The sequence below is a fragment of the Carassius gibelio genome, chromosome B15, assembly GCF_023724105.1.
Source record: "Carassius gibelio isolate Cgi1373 ecotype wild population from Czech Republic chromosome B15, carGib1.2-hapl.c, whole genome shotgun sequence".
NCBI classification, from domain to species: Eukaryota; Metazoa; Chordata; class Actinopteri; order Cypriniformes; family Cyprinidae; genus Carassius; species Carassius gibelio.
In genome coordinates this window covers 7,978,789-8,003,014 of record NC_068410.1, presented here as the reverse complement: position 1 = coordinate 8,003,014, position 24,226 = coordinate 7,978,789, and the positions used below count along the sequence as shown (strand labels likewise).

At 36.4% G+C, this 24,226-nt stretch overlaps 1 protein-coding gene across 2 annotated transcripts in view; it reads right to left on the bottom strand.

The window, feature by feature from the left end:
* LOC127972727 (stAR-related lipid transfer protein 13) overlaps positions 1-23,869 on the bottom strand; it is an 82,198-nt gene extending 58,329 nt beyond the window's left edge. Inside the window, exons 1-4 of one of the 2 annotated variants that reach the window (XM_052576464.1) lie at positions 23,612-23,869; positions 12,433-13,507; positions 6,954-7,121; positions 5,151-5,288 (exon numbers count right to left, since the gene is read on the bottom strand). In XM_052576464.1, coding sequence (XP_052432424.1) covers positions 5,151-5,288; positions 6,954-7,121; positions 12,433-13,365 — 1,239 coding nt within the window. In that variant the 5' untranslated portion in view covers positions 13,366-13,507; positions 23,612-23,869. Of the gene's footprint in view, positions 1-5,150; positions 5,289-6,953; positions 7,122-12,432; positions 13,508-22,206; positions 22,335-23,611 lie in introns of those variants that run through there. The other variant, XM_052576465.1, reaches the window with a different exon arrangement.
* Between the last annotated feature and the right edge of the window lie 357 nt (positions 23,870-24,226).

The window sequence follows — 24,226 nt, the reverse complement described above, 5'->3', positions numbered from 1 at the left end:
GGGAATCTTTTAGAAGGATGTTATGATTGTTTTCAATGAGTGTATGAGAGGTCACATTTCTAAAGAATGTTAATGCTGTCCTTATAATGTATGCAATACAGTGTTTAAAACAGATCACATGTTCTAGTAGTATAATATATGGAGTTGCATAGTTGAATGTATCACCCAAAAATTTTAATTCAGTAATTTACTCAACCTCATGTTGTTCCTAGTATTCTGTGTAGTCTGCTAAACATCAACAGACATAAAAAAGTTCTCAAAGTACAAAAAAAGATTAAGATTATGTAGATTCACAAGGAAAGTATCCCACAAAATGAGAGGAAAAGAAAAAGAGCAAAAGCGCACAGCATTGACCTCTCAACCCAGCAGTATTTTGACACTTTGCAGGGGCGCTCCTCACCCAGCGTCCCAAACTGAGGCTTAACCTCTGCTGGAGCAGAACAAATCCTGGCCTCCTGAGTTGCACTTGGCCCTGTAATCTATCTTCATCCTATTGAGCTGCTTAGCTCCCCTCTCCTGCCCCAAACGAGGACCCCGCAGGGAGTTGGAGAGCCAGCTTGGACCCTCCACACAGATGGATGGAGAAGACTCAGCTTCCCATCGCTCACCAGCACCTCCAGGCTTTAGCAACAAAGGGTTCAGGGTGAGGAATAGGTTAGAAGCAGTGGGAAAGAGTTTTGCCAAAGCATTTGTGTGATAACACAATGATTCAACCACTAAACAATTCTAAGTGAGCCACCAACATGTAATCAAGCAAATTAAAGGGATAGTTCATCTAAAAATGAAAGCTGAAAACAACTTTGGAACCCACTGACTTACACTGTATGGACAAAATATATATTTTTAAGAATATCTCTTTTGTGTTTCACAGAGCCGAGAAAGTCACTAGGGTTTGGAACCAGTTGAGGGTGAGTAAAGTATGACAGAATTTTATTTTTAGGTGAAATACAGTATTCCTTTAAAATGTTATAGACAGAGCACATTCGGTGCTTCCACAGTGGGTTTTTTACAGTATGGAAGCTACATTAAAACTGGGGCTTACAACATCTTAAATAAAACCTGGTTCCAAGTTAACAAGCATTTTGAGCCGTATGTTTTCATTAAAGATTTTATGCCGGCGTCAACTGTATGGTGCGGTGCAGTAGTGACGTGATTGACTGAAACAACCTCTTTCACAGTGGCTGATGTTATAGCACTAATAAATAGATGGGCAGGTTTGGCCGTGATCCTTGTGAGTCATATTTATGACGTACAGCTTCCTCGTAACACTGTGTCAACATAAACATACATTCAGGGCCCTATTTTAACAATCTGAAACGCAAGTGTCAAAGCGCGAAGCGCAAGTAAGTTTGTGGGCGGGTCTCGGCGCTGTTGCTATTTTCCCGGCGGGATAAATGGCTCTTGTGCCCGGCGCAAATCTAAAATGGGTTGGTCTGAAGTAGCTTCATTATTCATAGGTGTGGTTTGGGCGTAACGTGAAATAAACCAATCAGAACTTCATCCAACATTCCCTTTAAAAGCAGGTGCGCAAGTTCCATTATGGATTGCTATTATTATGGCGTATTTACCAGGCGCACGCCAGGAGCGGTTCACAGCCGAGGAGACTGATGTTCTTGTAAGAGCAGTGAAAGGCAGAGAAGTTGTGTTGTATGGGGATGGGAGAAACCCACCCAAAATAGCGTCGGCTAAACAGGCGTGGGAGGAAATAGCCACAATTTGTCAGATGTCCTTATATACACATATGTCTTGCCACTATTTGGCCAACAGGTCTGATCCTTAATTAGCCTACTAAAATTAGCCTGAATAATTTGTAAGCTAGATTTATGCCTATTTTTTCACATCTTCGTGGCACACCACAATGATTTCCGTCATCTCACGTGTTAATATTTTTTAGTGTAACAATTTATGATTTGCAACTGTTGCATCTGTGTAGATTACATGAGCAAAGTGTATGCACGTTGTGCACGCTATACATTATGGTCAAGCATGCGCCCTTAAAATAGCATAATGAACAACGCGCAACGCGCCACTGACTTTAGACTAGGTTTTTTCTGGTCAGTGGCGCAATTGTTTAATGGAACAGCAAAATAGCACCAGGGATTGTTTGCGCTGGAACACGCCTCCTTTTTTGCGCTGAACTGCCCAGGGAGCGCAAGTTCATTCACTAGTTTAGCGACGTGCCTCTGTGGAGGGAAAAGCGCGCTTTGCGCGGGTGCAAAATAGGAATGACACATGCGTCGGTGTACAAAGTCAATTGCGCTGGGTGCAAGATAGGGCCCTCAATGTTGTATCATGAACAGTAAGTAAATGATATGTCTATAGCTTTTGAATTTGAACCTAATATATTTTTACTATACTTGATGTTGTAAAATAATTAAAACTCCAATAAAATGCAAAAAATAAAATAAAATACAGACATATATTTTTTTTTTAAATAAAATGGCAAAATGTACTATTGCTATTATTGATGTTACTATTATTATTCATCATATTAATTTGATGGAACGTGGAGGTGAAGGATAATCGAAAAAAACTGTCTTTAATAATCCAAACACAGGGAAACACACAGCAGGCTGGAGACACACGTAAGCATATCAAGATGTTTAACACTGGACAAGAGAACATAAGGTAGACAACACTTTAAATACAGGACTAAACTAGTTAATGAACGAGACACATCTGAACCAAATGAGACAATCACACATGGGTTTTTTATTCACCTCGTTTTTATTCATGCCTCATTCATTCACTAATTTTCAATATATATATATATATATATATATATATATATATATATTAAAAAATCTTTAAAAATATGGTAACAGCGATTTAGGTTTTACAGTTTTAATTTACATTTAAATACCGTAATTTCATGAACTGATATAATGTTAATATACCAACCTACTGAACGACTGTGATATCTGTTTTGTACCTTTGTAATAAACTGATAACCACCAAATGCAGGTGATGATGAGAAAGTCACATGATGAACCAAAGCCCATCACAAGCAGCTTTTAAATAATAAGATATATAGAAGGTGCCCAGTGTGATTCACACAAACACTAAACACCATCATGGTGAGACTCATTAAACTGAAATATGCAATAAACATTATTTAACAACATTAATCGAACATACAACCCTAATAAACATAACAAATAAGAAAAAACTAAGAAGAAACATAGTTATTTCAAAGAAAAAACATCAAATTGAACATTTGAAATGCAACGCAGAGAATTCATTTAAAAAGGTTTTTACACTTAAAATCATGGTCTTTTTTTACCGTGTACAACAACAAGAGGTGAAAGAGGATAACAGGCTTGGTGAGAATCACATACTGTGTTAATGTTAGAAGACAGTTGGTAAAATGCCAATGGAGCTTTCAGAGTTTGATTTGTTATCTACATGAGGGTGGCCTACATTCATTCCTGCGGACCGAAGGCCTCCACATGCCTCTGGAGCTTTTGACCTGCTAATCTTCTCCAAGAACCTCAAGACTTCATTTTGTCAAAGTGCACAAAGCCAAATTTCATTCTATTACCCACTCCAATGCAATTACCCTCTTTAACTCTCTCTCTCCTGCGCTCTCACACACTCTAACAAACACCATCACCTCCCAGATCCCTGCCAGAGGCCTTTAGCGGGGCTCCCAAGCACAGACCGCAGAACCTACCAGTGCCGCTTCAGCTATGCAGAGATTAAACAAACACATCTGGCCCAGTTCTCCAGCCGGACAGAAAAGGTCCGGATTCCCACAGATATTGTGCTCATTTAAACCCACTGTTGCTCATCGGATATTGTTTTAGAACAATGCAAGAGAGTGCGTTCCTTTGAAATGAAAAATATTCACAATGAGCTAAAAAAAAGAGCTGGAGATGTTTGTTTTCTATGTCTTTGCACACCAGGGTGGCTTGAGACAAAGGACCATGAAGTCCACCATAAATTGCGGTTAATCCAAAGCCGGACTAAAACAGCTGTAAATCAGCTGTGGCCATCATCTGTGAAGAGTCTTATTTTCCATCCTTTGTATGTCGGATTCATTTCCAGAAGGATAGAACATTCCTTTCACTATCTTTCACATGAGCCCCGAACTCGTAAATCACTCAGTTGCTCTCTATACTTCCCCTAAACACTAGGACTAGGACATTCTCTCCAAAAATGCTTTGTCCGGTTACACACGAACTCCAAATGTTTAAAAGTTATATACAGTACAACTAGAAATTAAACCTTCTACTCTTGGAAAAACTGCATACTTTAACTTCTATGTAGTAAACGTGAGATCTCGACCAATCAAAACCAAAGAACGCGAAACCTTTAATTTTTCTTAATTTAAAATTATGCATATACACTGCGGTCAAAAGTGTGATTGATTTCTGAAGGACCATGTGACACTGAAGACATTCAGCTTTGCTATCAGCTGAATAATTTAGATTTTAAATATATTGAAATGGAAAAATAGTTGTTTTAAACAGCAATACAATTTCAAAATGTAACTGAAATTTTGATTAAATAATTGCAACCTTTATAAGTACAAAAGATGTATTTTAACATTAACATTAAATATTCCAAACTTTTTGAATAATTGCTTATATTTTTCAAAAGGATGGTGCATTTACATTGAAACTGCAAATAATTTGTTTTTAAATCCTGTTTTTTGATGTTTAAAAATCACTGGTTAAGCAAAGATACACTGATTTGGAAACAAGATGTGATGGCCTTAAATGGCCCGTTAAAAGACTTCCTTTGGTGTCGCTTTGAATTCATTAGTTTAATTCTCCAGAATCCTGTTTGGATTAGCAAAGGAAAATCTATTTAACTTAGTCCCACTAATGCAGAAAAGCCATTAGAAATGCAATCCCAGGACATCAACCTCAACCCCAGAAACTTCTTGGAATGAATGTGTGCCCTAGTCACTGACACAGAGCGTGTTCATTAGGAAACACTTCACAGAGCAAAGCTAAGCAACTGATCACATGGTCTACATACAGATCAGCTCTTCAGATTTGAAACTAAACCAGATACTAAAAATGCAAGAACACATAACTAATTTCTGTATGTACATCATATATTTTTAAATTGACAGCAACTAACCACAAACCAAACAATACAATGCAAAACAAACAGAAATCATATTAAGTTCAAACACTCACCTCTGTCTTTTTACCATGTGATCTCCCCAGAGAGGAAGTGGCTCCAGCAAGTCTTTCTTGGCTGTGCCATTCCCTCGTGTCGGTTCTTCTGGCCATGTTGTTCCAGTTGAGGGACTTGTTCACCCCCGCAGCTCCACTCTGCAACGACAGCACAAGAGATTTTAGCGTGGGACAGGACACATTTTGTCTGGAACGGATGACCTCTGGAGATGACTATGAGAAAGAAAAAAAAGAAGCGGTCGGTAGCAGAGACACACAAATTAAACAGAACATTTTAAAAAGCACAAAAACGAAAAAATTATGACCTTGTCCAGAATAACATACAATGGTAAATCTAGTCTCTAGGGTGACTAGGGTGTCGTGAGGCATCTGAAACCACCATGTCATTCCGCTAACTATCACGAATGGACATAGTGATACAAACAGAACAACAGACTGAAGCACAAGACATCGCTGTCTTGAGGAACCAAAAGGCACTTTTGTGTCTTGCTGTGAACCCTGGCTACAGGGTGGTTATGTCGCGAGTTTGCATGAGGTTTTTTTGAAACAGCATTGAAAGTTCCCCATGGCAAGCTCCTAAGACAATGGAGCTCTGTGTCAGTGTCACCAGTCTGCTCTAGTCTCTGCCAGCATGCAGCACATTCTATCTAACCCATGTCACAAACAGACGCCATGCACTGGCACATCAAGCAACTTCATACTGAATTCTTATCAGTTATCTACACACAAAAGTATGAATGTCAACTGATCTCAACTATACACACACACACACATGTATACATAATATATATATTATATATATCTCTAGGGTATATATATATATATATATATATATATATATATATATATATATATATATATATATATATAATAAATACATTTTTCACTTTTTATTATATTGCAGCGATTTGCTAATATCATTTAAGTTAATTTTTTCCCTCATTAATGTACACACAGCACCCCATTTTGACAGAACTGGAGACGATCTGCAAGGAGGAATGGCAGAGGATCCCCAAATCCAGGTGTGAAAAACTTGTTGCATCTTTCCCAAAAATACACATGGCTGTATTAGATCAAAAGGGTTCTAAATACTCATATTTCAGTTTTTCTTTTTAATAAATCTGCAAAAATGTCAACAATTCTGTGATTTTCTGTCAATACGGGGTGCTGTGTGTACATTAATGAGGAAAAAATGAACTTAAATGATTTTTGCAAATAGCTGCAATATAACAAAGAGTGAAAGTTTTAAGGGGGTCTGAATGCTTTTCGTACCAACTGTATATATATAGTTTTTTTAAAGAATAGAACTAAAGAATATATACATAAGTAAATAAATAAGTTATTTGAATATACTAATATAATAATTAATAATATTTATTTACAATAGTATAATAATTTAATATAAATATTCACTCAAATTATATTTCCATAAATATAAGACAATTATATTTTTATGTGCACATAATGAGATACAGAAATATATATATATATATATATATATATATATATATATATATATATATATATATATTTTTTTTTTTATGTATATGTATATGTATGTATGTATATTCTGATTAGGTAAAAAAAAATAAAAATAATGTAAAACCCAAAAAAATAGTCATGCTTTCTGGGTCATAGAATAGAATAGAATAGACAATTGATTAAATTTGATTTGGATAAAATCCAGAAGCTAAAAAGATTATGCACATTTCAAAAAAGCTAAGGCAACATATTTTCCATTAAATGATTACTAATAAACAAACGGCATACTTTATATTTAATGAGAAACAAAGCAAGAGTGACCTGCAGAGATGCTCTATCATTAGTGGTGTGTCTCCGGGCGGTGTTGGGTGTGTCGGAGGGGGAAGAGCCAGCGCTGAGAGCATCCTCTATGTCCAGATTGAGCTGATCTAATCTCTTCATTAGCTGGGTCATAGATTCAGACCAGGGAGACAGGACCTGAGGAGACTCCTGCATGCAGACAGAAGAGACATACTGTTGGACATCACAGACAAACAAACACTGAGGATAAAACTGATTAGACAGACTCATTACATTAGACTCGGCCACTCAGCCAAGGGTCGGTTTTCTTTTGATGTACAGAGCCAAAAATAACCAACCTGATGAGCCAGCACTGATTTCAGAGCGGTGTCTTCTTATTTCTCAAAGCTTTCAAAGTCACACTAAACTACGCTCTGCATCAAAACACTGAATCATGCCAACACGTCCACAGAGGAAAATGTTACTGATTACACTTAATGGAATTTTCAGTTGTTTCATTTTAGTATCAACTTTGTCTCTGACGATTCTCCTAAAATACCTTAGGAGAAATACAGTGGAAACAAATAAGAGAACTATTGGCATTTGTCGGGAGTACAGATCTATAAAGGGATAGTGGACAGAACAGCCCAGATCATTCTGACTGAAGAATCTGATGAGGAATGCTTGAGTTCATACTGAGTTTGACACTTTTGTTGAATGCGCAGTTTGAGACATCAGCGTAATTTTTTAAAAACATTTTCAATGAAATATATTCATAAATGGAACAATAGCTAGACCAATAGATAGAACAACTGAGCAGAAGCTTTAATGACAGAATGATAAAAAGAATGCTAGAAATAATGACATCTCCAATGAGAGATAGAACGATAGACGGACCGATAAGATAAGATAAGATAAGATAAGATAAGATAAGATAAGATAAGATAAGATAAGATAAGATAAGATCAGACAGATTTCTGTGTTGTTCTCTGACATTCTTTTCTCCTGAGCAGTGAATAGCATTGAGAGTCAAATGTAACAGTGCCACACACTTCTGAATCAATTCCAGCAACCCAGCTGTCATTGTAGTCCAAACACAGTCGTGTGGTATTCCTCTCCTTTCTCCTCACTGCTACTTTCACTGCTCCCCAGACACCCCTGCCAGAGAGTATAAATAGACTGTCCCGTCCAGCTCAGACAGGACAGAGGGTTCCTGGGCTATAAATTACCTTCACCTACCTCACTCACCAAGCCGTAAATCAACAGGGTTGCCCCTTTACTGACAGGAAGCAGAGGGGCTAGAGAGCAAGAAGAGGCCAAAGATGAACTGTGAGGAACATTTAACAGTAACATCCCGGTGCGGGAGACACAGCAGGCGGAAACGCTCAAGTCCTTCTTGGGATCTGCAGCCCCAAGGCAAAGATTACAGCTCCCTCTCATCCTCACACAATGAAGCTATTGATGGCTGTCATGCCAGAACGGGACACATTTGTCTCAGGCAGCAGAAATACATGGTTCGGTTGAAAAGTGTGTGTTGGGGCGACATACAAGGCATGTAAAATCCCAAGGAATGTGGGCATGGTAAGACCCTTGACCAATTGGACTCAAGATGCTGACATTCTTTCAGAGAGCAAACAAAGAGGCACAAAGAGGCTGCATTTGACCAGTAAATCAGTAATATTGTGAAATATTATTACAATTTAACAGTCGAATATATTTTAAAATGTAAATTATTTGTGTGAATTTATTTGTAATGAATTCTCAGCATCATGACTCCAGTCTTCAGTGTCACATGATCCTTGAGAGATCATTCGAATATGCTAATTATGTGCTCAAGAAACATTTTCTGTTATCTGTGTTGAAAACAGATGTGCCGCTTATTCTGTTTTTAGGTTTGGGATGAGGTGCTGTGTTTAGGCTGAAAACACAAAGGTAGTGGTCCTGGATCCCAGGTAGGGGTCTGAATCTGGCATGACTTTAGGATGTCCAGTCTGACTGACCTTTGAGTTTCACGAGTCAAAGCTAGTGAGAAGGCTTTCTTGTTGTCTCTCTTAAGACACCAGCGCCACTCTGTCTTGCTATTCTGCAATGGACCATTAACCCTCTTAACTCTGACAAAAGACAATGCATTTGTTTATAATGCTCAAATCTGACCCCCATGCAGAGTCTCAAGTGAAAACAATGAATGCCTTCTCAGAAATAAAGAAGGATGTTGTTCGACAATGTCAGAATTTTTCTTTTTTTCTTTTTTAAGAAATTAATACTTTTAGGACACATTGCATTTTTTAAAAGTGTCACAGAGTCAAGAAATTAAAAAAGATTTCTATTTTAAATAAAAGCTGTGATTTTAAATAGTCTATTTATCCAAGAATCTTCAAAAAAAAAAACATGGTTCAACCATAATGTTATGAAGCTACGAGAATACCTTTTGTACCATTTCTGCTCTTCTGTGTCAGTCTCTGACATGCATTCAAAGGACTCGGAGTACCATTGCTGTCTGGTGGGGCAGAAAGCTCTTGGATTTCACTAAAAATTTGTTAATTTATGTTCCGAATGTCTTACGAAATGAGGGTAGGGGAATAATTAATGATAGAATTTTCAATTTTGGGTAAACTATCCTTTTAACATCAGCTAATAAATACTGTAAAGTGTTACCAATTTCACTTATTTGCCATCATTCCAAAAACAACAAAATTTTAAGTATAGATTGCCACAGACATGGATTTTTCATAAAAACAAAGTGTCTTGGTCCAGTGGCAGCCCTTGGAATCTGTTCCCTGCACAGAATGTGTGCTATTTAATAACTCAGCATCGGTTACAACACCCCTTTCCGCCCTGTCAGTCGTGAGAAAATACACTTGTCATGGCAACTAGGCCGGTATGAGTCAGTCCCACCAGATCAGCTCATCATTGTTATCTTCCACGGTGGACAGAATGGCCGAGGACCATAACTGCACCACCGCAAATTGGCCACATTGTAAATCTCAGCACTGGCCCATTGACATGGAAATGAGGAGTCAAGTGCCTGGCTTTGGCATTGCTCTGGGCTTCCTGCCATGGCCATGCCACCCACTGAGCGTGCCAGCCAGCTCCAAGAGAGAATGTAGCAATATGTCCTTAAAGGCCACCAGCCATAATCCCTTTACTGAACTCATTCAAATCCAGGTCAGATAAGACTCAAAGGAGGAAGAAAATCCTCCTACTTTTTGTCACAGGAGCCGTTCACTGTCAAACTGAATGTTTTTCCTCATTCTTATATAGACAGAAGACTAGAGATGCAGAGTTTTTCACAATTCCAAGACATATGCACAAATAAAATCCACATAAACAAGTAGAAATAACAGCTCTACTGGTGCTGTTGGCCACAACATGGGTAAAGGTTTGTATACAGCGCCATCAATTGGTGAGGATGCAAAATGTATTTAAAAAAAAATCAATAATTGAGGACTATCCTAATAACTAATATTTAATTTCCATATGAATTGTTCTGTGGAATCTCATTTATAAATTTTGAAATAGTCTTGAAATATACTATATATACAAAAATGTTGTCCTTATCCATAGACAGCTCATTGTGGTATTTCTTAAGAATGTGCAAATGAGGCAAGGTCAGCGTTCACGTGAGGGGTACCACATTCTTTCACAGTTTCATTTTAAATCATGCATGAACAGAGAACTAGTAACAGGAAGGGAGAGTCGAGCACATGCAGAACAGAGGGGTGCTGGGGCCTAACAAACCATCTCAGCTCACCTGCCCTAGAAAAATCCTTTTAACCGCTGCACGTTCTGTTAACTACTGTATCTACACCACTGACACTAAGCAGTGACTGTAAGTCATCACAACCCTAGATTTCTTTCTTGGTTTGACAGTCTCTTCCAGTACAAAAAGTTAAGTATTTATTTGTTCAATTATAATAAATAAATAAATATTTAATACAGACATTTTCTTTGGGGGTAAGAGTATCTGCAATTGAAAAATGTAAATACAAATGTTATTTAATAATGTAATATTTAATTAATTTTAATCATTTAAAAACAAAAGCAAATCTACATCTATAAATATACTTTTTAGTACAGAGAAAGAGAAATAGATTATTTTCAGAATAATACTATATACAGTTAGACAGATTTTTATAACATTTTTGCAATTAAAATATTTAAATAGCAAAAAAAAATTTATTAGTTATCACACATGTAATATTATCTATATGTAGCTGTGAAACCCAGAATAAAGGCATAACTTCATGAAGATTACAACAAAAAAAACATTGACTTGCGAAAAATGCAGATATGACATTAAAATCTATTACCATCTAATCTATTTAAAAAAAACGTATACAAAATATAAAAAAATATATGATGATGGTAAAGGAATGGCTACTTATTCTAACAACAAACCATAGCTAAAGATATCAAAATTAATAGAAATTCTGAACAACATTGACTCGTGCTTATGTAGTGATAAGAACAGAATAAGAGGGTGTGATCAACTTTACTCTTTGTTCTGGTTATCTCTGGTATGAATGGTATGGGAATTTTTTGCAGGATTTCTTAACCAAGCATTGTAGGGAATAATCTATTGTGTTTTCATATGTGTCCACGTGATACCTCTTTAAAGGCCAATAAACGGGGGATGGGAAGGTCACAGGTTGCCAACAGTCAGGTCAGGCATGAGGTTTGTAGAAAGATGCAAATCATCCATGACTGGCTCCAACTAAATGGAGTTGTAAGTAATGGAAGACTAAGTTCACCGTTGAACAGACTTTAGCTCAGACAGGCGACAGGAAGGACATCAGACTCAGCATTCCATGAAAACAGAGGCTACGACTGATGCTCAGGACAGCTTCACTTTCATTTTAAAATGTGACTCAAATCATTTTTATTTTCCTAAAGAATATGAGTGCCTTCTCAAATTAGTATGCAAATAAATAAATAAATAAAGTAAAAACGTACTAAAATACATATTTAGACGAATTAATTTCCATGACTTTCCATGCAGTTATTTGGGATAACAGATAATATATATTATTTTTATTTAGAACGATTCCGATACCAGAGCAATTCCATGCTTTTCTGACAGATTTATGAACCTGCTTAACTGACTCATTGAAATAAACACACTTGAAAATTTCGCACAAAAAGTCAGTCATCAACTATGGCTTGTTTTAATATAAGCACAAAATCTAGTCAAGAAAATATTTCTTGACTTTTACAGACCTGGCAAACAAAAACTCCCCAATATTTCCATGTTTTCAATAATCGGGAGAAACGTGAATGGCACTTAAAGCTAAAATTAGCAACAAAACCATTTAAATGTACTAATGCACGGCATTTGGCTTGCATTCATTTCAGAATTTTAACACTTAGTGTTTATAGGTTGAGCCTGAACCTGTGGAATATTAATACAGTACTGAACTGAATGCCATACAGACATTGAAAACTAAACAAGATATACTGCTTAAAGACAAAGCTAAGCTTCCCAAAAGGCCTATTAAACATCTAACCAAGATTGGACCCTCACCTCTGTACTGCTGCTCTCCTCCTCCGCCTCATAGCTGCTGCTTCTGGTGGGTGGCAGCTTGGTGCTGGAGCTTCCTTCTCCATGTGCTTGTCCACAGGAACCTTTCCTCCTTTGTTTCTCCAGTCCACCACCATTTTGTCTGGAGCTTTGGAGAAATTCTTTGCACTTGGGAAACACATCGTCGTCATCATCTTCAGAAGAGGTGTCACAAGCATCTGAACTCTCATTGGCCCGAGTGTTCGAGATTAGACCCAAAAAGCTGTCGTAATCTGCAAAGGTAATGGAGCTGGGCTTGTGTTTGATGATTCGGGGTAGATCAGCTCCCTTGGTGACTGGCAAAGGAGCCGAGTAAGGGTGTTCAAGGTGGGACGGTACCAATGGAGAGGATGCAAAAGAGTAAGCTGGTTCTGATATGGCTCTGGATGTCAAATTAGAGAAAGGATAAGTAGTAGATTGGGTGTTTGAGGAGTCTACTTCAATGCTGTTGGTCACTGGACTATCTGAGGGAGTTAATAAATAGCTAAACCCGGTCTCAGCATCCATTTGGAGGTCAGGTACACAATAAATGCCATTAAGTTCAAGTTTTGAGGTTGATATTGGAGCGGAAGTGATTTTATGTTCAGTGTATTTCATTGTCTTTTGTTTTGTGAGACGATTCGAGATTTGAAGACAAGTTCCATCTTTGCTGACGAGCACTGGTACAATTTGATTGGTCTTCTCAGATGAACTTTTATTTTTCAGGTCAAGTTGTGGTCGGTCTTTTAAAGGCTCATCTATAACAGATGATAGTGAATCAGGAGTATCTTTTAAAGTCAGGTTTCTATCCATGGTTGAATTTGCCATTGAAAGCTCACGGGAGAAAGTCAGTTCGGAGGCCTCTTGCAAAGCTGATGACCTCTGTCCTTCTAAAGTCATCATGGGTTGATCTTCCATGTTCCAGTCTACAGCTTGAAACTAGCCATAAGGAATATACAGGAAAGTTTTTGTATGATGCCAGAAACTACCATGTTCATCACGTTCCACCATTTGGACTAAACTGGTCCTCTGTGCTAATTAGCACTTTGTGCCAACCATCCTGAAAAGAAAGAACAGAAATGATGAGTTTGCTTTAAATGTGTGCATGATGTTTTTTTCTAGCTAGGTACATCGACTTGATTACACTGAAAAAAAAGATTTGTTGGATTTACTCAATCGAATTATGGACATTGGTTCCACACATTCAGTTTGAGTTCAAAGTATCCTATGCATTTATGTGGTTTCATTATAATACGGTTGTGTTAATCCTATGCAATTTCAAAAAGTAATGTGTACATAGTCTTTTCAAGTTATACTAACATGATTCAGTTATGCTAGTTTAACATTATTTTTTTATTTCAGATTTCTGCTTCAATCATGTTAATTCTGTGCAATTAAATCAAGTTATCTTAACATAATTGTAATAACTTCACTAAAATTAAATTTTCATACATTTCAATGGTTTGTTGTCGCATGTTTCATTTCACGTAACACAAAACTTTTGTAAATCCTTTATTTAACAATTTGAACAATGTGTAATTTAAATGGCATGTCTAAATAACATTGTGCTTTCAAAAGCATAGCATAAATAACTTCTCTGATTATTAAATTTAATAAAAATACATATCAGTTTTAATTAGACTAGTATAAAAACAAACACAGTTCATTTTGTATGCATAACATGTAGATCAACAATATTTTTAAACCTTCATAAGTTTTACAAGATTTCTTTTTTTTTTTTAAACAATATCATAAACATAAGTAACATTATACTGCATGTAACTGTGCGTTTAAAAACTAATACAACATTGTAACACTAATTTATTTCATTTCTCTCAGAAACCTTAAAACTGTACCCAAGAACACCAGTACCTGGAACTAGGGCTGCACGATAGTCACATCGCAGGATGTGTGATGTAGGCTGTCGTAGTTGATTCGTTATTCATTAACTGTACGGGCCAGCTGCTCTCCAGCTCTTGACGAATGTGATTCGCGGATTAATTGTACAGCTTAACCATCATAGAGTGAAAGTTTATCTTTTATATGTGTTTTTAAGTCCTGTCAGTTTAACAGGGCAGAGAGAGAGAGAGAGAGAGAGAGAGAGAGCACGAGTGAGAGCATGCAAGAGAGAAAGAGAGAGGGAGAGAGAGAGTGAGCCCCGGCCGCAAGCTCACCAGCTTCAAACAACACGAGCGCTGTCTTGCTCTCTCTCCCTCGCACATATTAATCAATTGACACTATGGTGTCGATTGTTTACATCATTTAAAATGAGAATGTAAGTGTGCTCACCCAATTTTTGTTTGTAAGAAAAAAATAGATTAGATTTCATATCGCAATATATATCGCAGAAAAATAAAATATCGCAATGTCATTTTTTCCCAATATCGTGCAGCCCTACCTGGAAATGTTATTTCAAGAAAAACGCTTTAGTTTCAAAGATAATTATATATAGACATTACAAAACAATGTGAAAATACAGTATCTGACCCTTACCTAAACTATAAACAAAGTATCTTATTTATGCTAGTTCAACCATGTTTCATAGATTCAGCTCTCTAATCAATCAACTTCTGAGCCAGTCCAACGAAGGGCCAAATTCAGACAAAAAAAAAAAGATAAAGAAACGAGAGCAGGCAAAGGGGAACAGTCTAAACAACAAGATCACGGTTTACCCTCTGCGGTGGTCTTGCATGAAGGCTGCTGAAATTTTCCGAGGTTGATTGTTTGTAGTCTCAGTAGTCATTCAAAAATCAGTCCATCTCACTGGTGGAGTTCAGATTTGAAATTTTGGGCCTTGATCGAGAATTCACCCGCATCCAAGTCCATGATGAGTTTTTGCTAAATTTCATATGTAAAACGCAACTTTGTGGGGTACTGCAGGTTAAGAGCATAAATTAGACCAAAAACATTGAAGTTGCAAAATCCACACTGTCGATGTCCTGAAGCACTGCTACACCCTCTAGCACAATGCCTACATCATGGGCTTCATTGTCTGCAGTGTGCTTTATCACGAAGATGCCCATGGTAGTCTTCTCAATCGCACACTGTAAAAGATCTTCTTCCATGTCCTAAAGACAGAAAAAAAGATGAATATGTATTACAATTAATGCTACATGTCTAGTGGATAAAATTATAATTTTTTACATTTATGTTGCAGTGTGCATATTTGATGAAACCATGTTTTTTAGATGTATTAATATTTTGCTTGTTGAACATAGTACAGATTCCATCAGTTAAGCTCTAACTACTCACCGCATATTCCTGAATGAGATCTTTAGAGTCCTCATTAAGATAGATAGACAGTCCTCTGACGGCAAGTTCACAAGCTGCATCAATGTCATCCTTAAAAATAAGCCAAAGCAGAAAAAGAAAGGTTAGTTTAAGACATTACTCAAGTCACAATTATACAAAAGAGCACAATGGGTCTCATTCACTAAAAGTTCCTAAAAATGTATGTGTATGGCAAATATGTTGTGGTCTAGAAAAATATAATAAAGATAATAGCTTGATTTTATTATGTGAAATGTAATGCTAATAACATGAATTACAAAAAATAGAGTGTGAATACATGCAAACAAACAAAAAAAATTATAGTGTGCTAACCTGCTATTTTTACTTTTTTATTCCTTACCTTTGCAGCAGAAAAATCTCTTTAACGTTACCATCTGCACATGTCCAATCAAATAGTCAGCCAAGGGGTATTCATCAGTTAATTCACCGACTTCTACAAGGCTAACTGCCTTTGTTGGGGACTGACTTAGCTCGTAATTTGTCTGAACAGGCTTTGGAATTCCAAATGTACAGCAAATGTCACTGTAAAGAGAGAACGAGCAGAAATTAGGCATAAATAACAGCAACAATTAATGATTTTAAGTAACAGTTTACTGTACGCTTCCAAATTAAAGACAATGCTATTTATAATATTACCCCCTTTTAAGATGTACCTTTTTGGAAAAAAGACTTTTTAATTTTTTCCAAAATGTATGGTAAATACTAGAAAATTAACCAACATTCACTTTAAAAAACAATTTATAGCATACCATAAAATAACCTTTATTGCAGCAGTCATTTATATTAATTATGATATCCATCTTAAAGTGTCAACCATGTTAGTTAGCCAACAAAAATGTTATTAATTTAGATGTGAAATCCTAATATTGTAATCTAAAAACCTGCCTGAGAGATTTTTGTGAGTTATGGACGAGGGCCGGGCTATCGAGTATTCGTTTACTTGATAAAATAGGTCCCTGCACTAAAAACATACTGTATGTTTAACCAGTGGTGGACGAAGTACACAAATCAAGTACTTGAGTAAAAGTACAGATACGTATAGTAAAATATTACTCCAGTAAAAGTACTCCTTTTTCAATTTTACTCAAGTGAAAGTACAAAAGTACTACATTTTTTATGTATTTAAGTAAAAAAGTACTGAAAGATAGATGGATTAATAGAGAAAGATATATAGATTAATTTAATTTTATATTAGAACATTTTTTTTTTTTTTTTAGAATCCTACTGCTCAAAATACCTGAGATTTATTCCAAAATAACCACTATATGGAGTCAAGATATATTTTTGTTCATATGGACTACGTTGACGAGAGTGATGTTACCTGTGAAGCTTACACTGTGATGTACCTGAGAGAAAACAGAGATGACCATCTGATCTTCACCAGTAAGAACAAAGTATTTTAAAGTTTGTTGTTTTACAGAACATCACAGTTATATATGACATGATAAAAAGGCCTGAAGTTAGGAAGAACATTTTAAGGAAAATATAATTATATTATCATAATGATTTTTTCCTTCTCAAATCTTGTCTGTGGTGTAAAAACAACCCTGGCCAAACGGGGTGCTTCTCTTTTCCTCTTTGATAATTACTGTAATGTTAGTTACCATGTTCTGAACATCACATCCTTTCTTTTCTCCCCAGATGTAATCTATATATATGTGGTTGAATAAAAATATTTGGACATTATTTATAAAAAATACCTCAAGTTAGCACCAGCAAGCTTGTTAGCTAGACAGTTAGCATCAGCTAACAATATTTACTTATTTTCGGTACGGTTATGAATAAACATTCATGTCAGTCTACTCGTCTAGTTAATCCAAACAATATAACGTTACTGTTGATAAACAATATAAAAACAGACGTCACATAGGACATGGTAGCATTTTAATAAAACTGTTAATATTACGGCAGCGTGGAATTTGAATAAATGAGTTATTTTATTAATTTGCGTTAATGTTTATTATTTTATTTTTTTTACCTAAAGCACAGAGACGCTGATTGCTGTGTCTGCATCGTCTGCACTCGAGCATTTCAGTGGGCTTAAACAGATCACTCTTTACAGCGGGTTTAGTTCCCAAACAACTGACAATTTTGACCTAAACATGATTTTCAGTTACAACAATTTATCCTAAATTTCGACATTAACAACTTACTTTTAGCAACATCAAGATGCACGCGCGCTCACAAGATCTCCCGGTTCTTCTGTAGACTCACACTAAACGGTTCATTTGAATCAGTGAGTGGTCGACTCCAGAACAGCTGCTGCAATCGGATCATTCTAATTCCTAAACGAATCGTTTGGTGCGATTCGCGATCCGATTTAAAAGTTTATTTTTAAAGTTACTCAAAATAAAACGACTCCAGTAAAGTACAGATACTTGAAAAATGTACTTAAGTAAATGTAAAGCTACTCCGTTACTGTCCACCACTTTCGGTAAATCAAAGACATGCACTGACAGAGCATCGAGCGAGCGCTTTTGCCCATTGCAGTGATATGACAACGGCTACGAACCCCTCCCCCACACAAATCCTAAAGTCCATGTTATTATTATTCACCTGATGAGAACTTGATTTCCATCTGTAAATTGTTTAATCGGATTGTAGAAGTTTGATAAACTAATGTTACCAGTAATATTCATGGTTTATTAACCTGAACGTTACCCACCCAAAAAAAAAAAAAAAAAAAAATCTGCGACGACACTCGAGAAATATACCATCGATTTAAAAGCGTGTGGGGTTATCTTAAAACATTATTGTTGCATTTAATCTGACAATGAATGCATTTGTATAATATATCATACGATAGATACTGAAATTCTTACCTTTTAACGAGCTCTGAAAACAAGACAGGCAGTACCCTCATGTGTCCTTTCCAAACCAACGGTCCTGGTGTGGTCTGGATTTCAAAGCGCATGCGCAGACGCTCTCGCGCGCGTTGCTCCCGCGCAAACGACGTATTTCACAAACCTGAATTAAATTAATTATAGCCTACACAATGGAATTAAGTTGAGAAGAAAATACAAAGTAATAGTGTGACATGGGCCTATTTTAATTAAATAAATCAAACAGCAGAAAAAAATCATTTTACATGAACACCATTTGTTTGACATCTGAAACAATTTGAACATTTTCTTGCAAAGTGATTATATCATGTTTTGATGATTATGTTGAATTTCATTTAGAATTAAAACAATACAATTATGTTTCCATCTTAAACATAAATGTATTAAGTAGATTGTAAGTGTATCCTTTTAGTAAATTCAGTAAAACTGCTTTTCCTTTTTTTCAGTGTAGCATACTTAAGTGTGATTATGCCATTTCACAGACTTTCTTTATCCAAAGGAATTGTGTTTCAATAATTTTTCTGATGGTGTAGTTCTCAGTCCTGCCTCGTAAAAAACATCTTTAACCTATCAGCCTAAGGTCAACTTGGTCAAACTGGTTTTCATTGGGTGGACAAGTTAATTAGACTGGTCTGATAGTTTTAAAAACATTTTTAGATGGACATTCTGGCCAAGACTAGTTAGTTAGACCATAAACCATTTTCTTAAACCAGAAATGCAGCTTAGAGGCCGTCAACACGGCAACGTTTCAGCCAAAAATGGCAAACTTTTTATGCAGTTTTCCTGTTTGTGCAAATGATGTTTTGGGGATTTTCCGTGTAAACAACCAAAACAGGAATCTTTGAAAACGGTGACATCATGCACATGCATAGAACGTGTTAGGAATGTAGAGATTCACAGCACGTGTCGATTTGAAAGGCAAGCGCGAACAAACATGCACAACAATGAGTACATGGTACTATTGTTGCTGCTCAAGAGTTTGCTAACACTTCTTCAGCAAAGTGTGGATTTACTTCACCAATATTACAACCAACAGTGGAGTCGCATCATATACAACATCATAACATAACATAATCAAACACTTCCCTACAGGTACTGTTAACTAACTAGGTGACAGTGCCAACTACTGGCCTGGCATACGCAATACAGTGTTTTTGGTGATTTTTGCAGATATGTGTAAACGCAAATCATTTTGAAAACATTGTTGCGTACATGTGAAATGGGATTTTATGGAAAAGCACACATATATTCACAAGGAGCTGGAAACATGAGTAAAATGAGAGAGTAATAGGAAGCCCACAAAGGAAGAGTCTGGAAAAAAAAACAAAGAATCTCACAGACGGAGAAAGACTGAATCCCAAAGAGACACTCCGGGAAGAGTAAAGAGTCTCAGAGAGACAGAGAAGGGATAACGGAATCCCAGAGAAGCAAAGAGGGAATTACAAGGAATCTTGCACAAGTAGAGGAGGGAATAACAGGGGATCTGAGGGGTTGAACATCTGGCTCGGGCTGAGAGCATTCAAGTCTGGATTTGTTGAAGGCACGACGGTGGTGACATCAGTGCTTTGAGGAATCCAGCTCTTCGCTCTCCAGTGGCTGATTTACAATGCACCGGCCATTCATCAGACGACCTAAATGTCCCAGACCAGGCTGTGGTTAGCAACCCTGCTAAACCCCTTATTAACCCCCAACCACGCGCCACAAAAACACACATTAAACCACAGGAAGAGTCTGATTGGTGGAGAAAGAAAGAACATTCTTTTCTGACACCTTATACTGTAGCTGAAGAACATCATCTAGAAAGATGAACTGTGAAAGACAAAGATTATTCCTGGCAGGATGTTTCAATCAAAGGGCTGATAGCGTGAAATCGTGCTATACTGAGATGTGATTGGTTGGGGTTTTGTAAGATTTATTAGTTTAGCATGCAAATTGCATCTGACAGGCCAAATCATTCCAGAAGTGAATGCTAGGCTGTGAAAAGAAATGGGTAAAGTCTACGAACCATACATTTATGTACTTCATAAAAAAACCCTGCAATTGTACTTTTAGTAAACTAAACTGGTATACTGTACTTGGATTGAAACATCAAATGTTGTGCTTAGTGCACTTTAAATGTGTAAGTAGTGCTGAAGTCCAACTAAAGAAATACTTAAGTATTTTATTGTGCTAAACTGGAACTATTAGAAGTATACTTCAGGTAGACTTAAAATATCTTGCATTTAAACACAGATACTATTAAAATCCTCAATGATAGTGACATTAGAACACACTTTAGGCTTACTATTGTGAATTTTTCCTTACCACTATTTTTTAAATAGTTGTTTAACGATTTTAATGAAACCGGTATCGGAATAGGAACTGTTAGGCGGAACCGGAACCGGAATATTTCGATTCCCAAACCTATAAATAACCTATAAATCTATAAATCTATAACCTATAAAACCTATAAATAACATGTACTGTCTTATATAAATAACTATATTGCAATATTTTTTTCTTTTTAAATAATGATTACTATGATTACTACAAAATAAATGTTTTTATGCTATTCTGAATGTTGTTTCGAGTCATAATACCTATTATGTATTATATTTAATATAAAAATAAATGATGCATTTTATATAAATATTACATATTTAGCACTATTAGTCACAGAAATATCAATATTGATTTTCCAGTGGTCAATTCAGAACTCATTTCACTGACTAATATGCTTATCTTCACAAAGAGTTTTTTCATGCACCATCCAGTATGGAACTTTTGCCAGTGGTCATCAACAGATGGAAATACTGAATATTCCTGTGCACTCCCAAGCATGCATAGAAAATCAGAGCTGTATCTGTGGTGTTAAATGTGAGAAGGGGGCCAGCTGGCAGCCCTGACTGTGGCCTTCACTCATTTAACACTTTGCCTTGTGCTTCGCTCTCATTCTATCTCTCTCACACACACATACTCAAAAAACATGGTCAAATTTCAGCAAGAGAAAGGAAAACATGCACCTGCCCTTAACAAAACCTCAGGGCTTTAACCTTTAAAAACTGATAAGAACAGTGACCAAACACCACACAAGGTCAGTGACTCACAGCCACCTACAGCTCTTGACTTCCAATGTGCCTGCAACACATGCAAACACGCTCATATGAAAACCACAAACAGTGCAGTACACAGGTTATGCAATATATGACACTATATCTGTATGTCATATATTACAATGCACAAAAAAACTGTATAATGTAATAATTTGGACATTTTATTATTATCCATAATGCATTTTTAAATGGAACTCACACAGAAAGATTACATGCAATACTTAAAGTTAAAGTAAAAAGTAAAAATAAATTTGTCAAATCATGAGACCATTTTAAATTATCTTATAAGAAGACAAAAGTAAAAAGTGATTAAAATGGTGACAATTCTGGTGATCATTAACTAATTTTACAGTGTAAACTATCTTTAGTATACTTTAAAATTGCATAATCTGTCACTCACCATGACAAGATTAATATTTAGAGGTTGCATAATTGGAAGTTAAAACATTTCTTTTGTAATTTGCCCCAAAAATTTTGTCTCTCATGAGAAACAGTGTTGCAAGTGTAACTCTGATTAGATCTAGTCCTCTCACCTCCTTTCCTTTAGCCTGTTTTTCTCTAAAGCCACAGTAAAAGGAGGCCTCCTCATTCCCAGCTGTATAAAAGACTTGATCCAAACAGCCAAAGAGGATTCTGCGCTGTGAATGTCACTCAAGCGTTCTACAAGTTTCTCGTTGAGCGCAAAGTGTTGCAATACATGAAAAGGGGCAAGCAGTGTTTTCTTTTCACTTTACACACTGTTAGTGACTGTTAACGCTGCCATTCCCATTCATTTTACAGAGATCGTTATTAAGTCATTACACAGTGTACGTTTCACCGCAACTGTAATGGTCCTGTAAAAACGTACACGTTAAACGTAAAAAAAAAAACATTACTGACATGTGTAAAGTTGAAATAGTCCTATGACTCCTGGCATATGTTCCTGATGTTTGATATGCATCAAATTTCTGAGCTTTTTTTAATGCACATCAAAAGTGTGCATTATTTATTCATTTAATTGTTAGAAATGTTCAGGGTTGCATAAGGAAAATGTATATTGTATATTAGGTCCTGGTCACCATTTCTCTTTTAGTATTTTTATTCACTTTTTCACCTTCACTGGTTTATTTCAAATGGCCCAGTAATACACCAAATGCGTCAAAATCAGAGCTATAACAATGCAATTAAAAGAAATAAAGTTTCAGTTATTACAAATAAAGATGCAGTTGAAAGAACGAGTCTCAATTGTGGAATTTAACAATCAAAATGTATTATATAAATTCACACGGGGGTGGGAGGGGGGTGCTAAAGTGGCACTTATGAGAAAAAAGGATGCAATATAAAGAAAGTTGTGAAATTTTTGGCATTAAATTACAATATATAAATTTATACGAAAATATATAAAGTGGCAATTATGAGAAATAAGGATGCAATTAAAAGAAGAAGTAACAAATGTAAAATATAACTGTCAAGTGGCAAGATATAAATTCACACTGGAAGATCTAAAATGGCAATTTTGGGAAGCTAAGAAGCAATTACTTGTTTTATTAACAGGCTTCTGTTATGTAGTCTCATTAAAAAAGTGAAGCTGCATGCATAAATAATTATTAAACAACTAACAAAATGCTATTTAAAATAGTTTTAGATGCAGTAAATGCAGAATGTCACACCACAGAACATATGAACTACCCACCTAAAGATGTTTCAAGAAGATGTACTGTAACATTTTCCAGCGAGTCCTGACATTTCCCTTTCACATTTAGAAGCACATTAAACTTTAAATGTATTCATTTGGCAGACACTTTCATCAAAAGTGACTTCAAGCTATCACGATTCTCTGTCATGAACTTTATCCATCATCCACCTGCACTGAAGAGTTTCCAGCAGGCCTGCATCGAAGCTGAAGTCTCTGCCCCACAGACAGACTTCTGCATATTAAAACAGTGAAGGCCATCTCACCTTAGAGAAGTTCAGAACATTCCAGGAAGTCCAACGGCTGTCACGGTCATGATGAGGAGAGTGCAAAGTGTCTAAGGTCCCATTAAAAACAAGAAACGTTCGTGTGGACACGCTCAGCCTTTACAAGTGTCTCCTTTGCCTCTTCTCCTTGGAAATTCAAGGCAACTCCTCCGCAGAGGGAGAGGTGCTGTCATCACAAATTCCCCAAAATCCCCACAGGCAACGGGAAGCCTCAGCATGCAGTGACTAACTCATTCAGAGTAAGAGTGGAAGGGGAGGAAGAATGTATAGCTGTTAGAATGATGGTTTGGAAGGAGGAGTTACAGCTAAGGGGAAAGGGTAAGAGAGAGAGAGAGGAAGTGAGAGAGAGATACTGTTGTGTAAACAAGGCCTGAATACAGCATATTTGGATGTAAATGGCCTGGACTGGCTTTAATTGTGAAGGAGAACAGATCCATGTCTTATTGAATGGCTCTGACCCCCAGTTCAACGGGCTGGATGGATCCCAGGTTACGCCATCATTAAATCCATAGAAAGCCATACGGATAATTTCAAAACAAAAGGGATGAACAGGAAAGATGTTTTACTTTACCATGTTTTTTTCCTTTGGAGGAG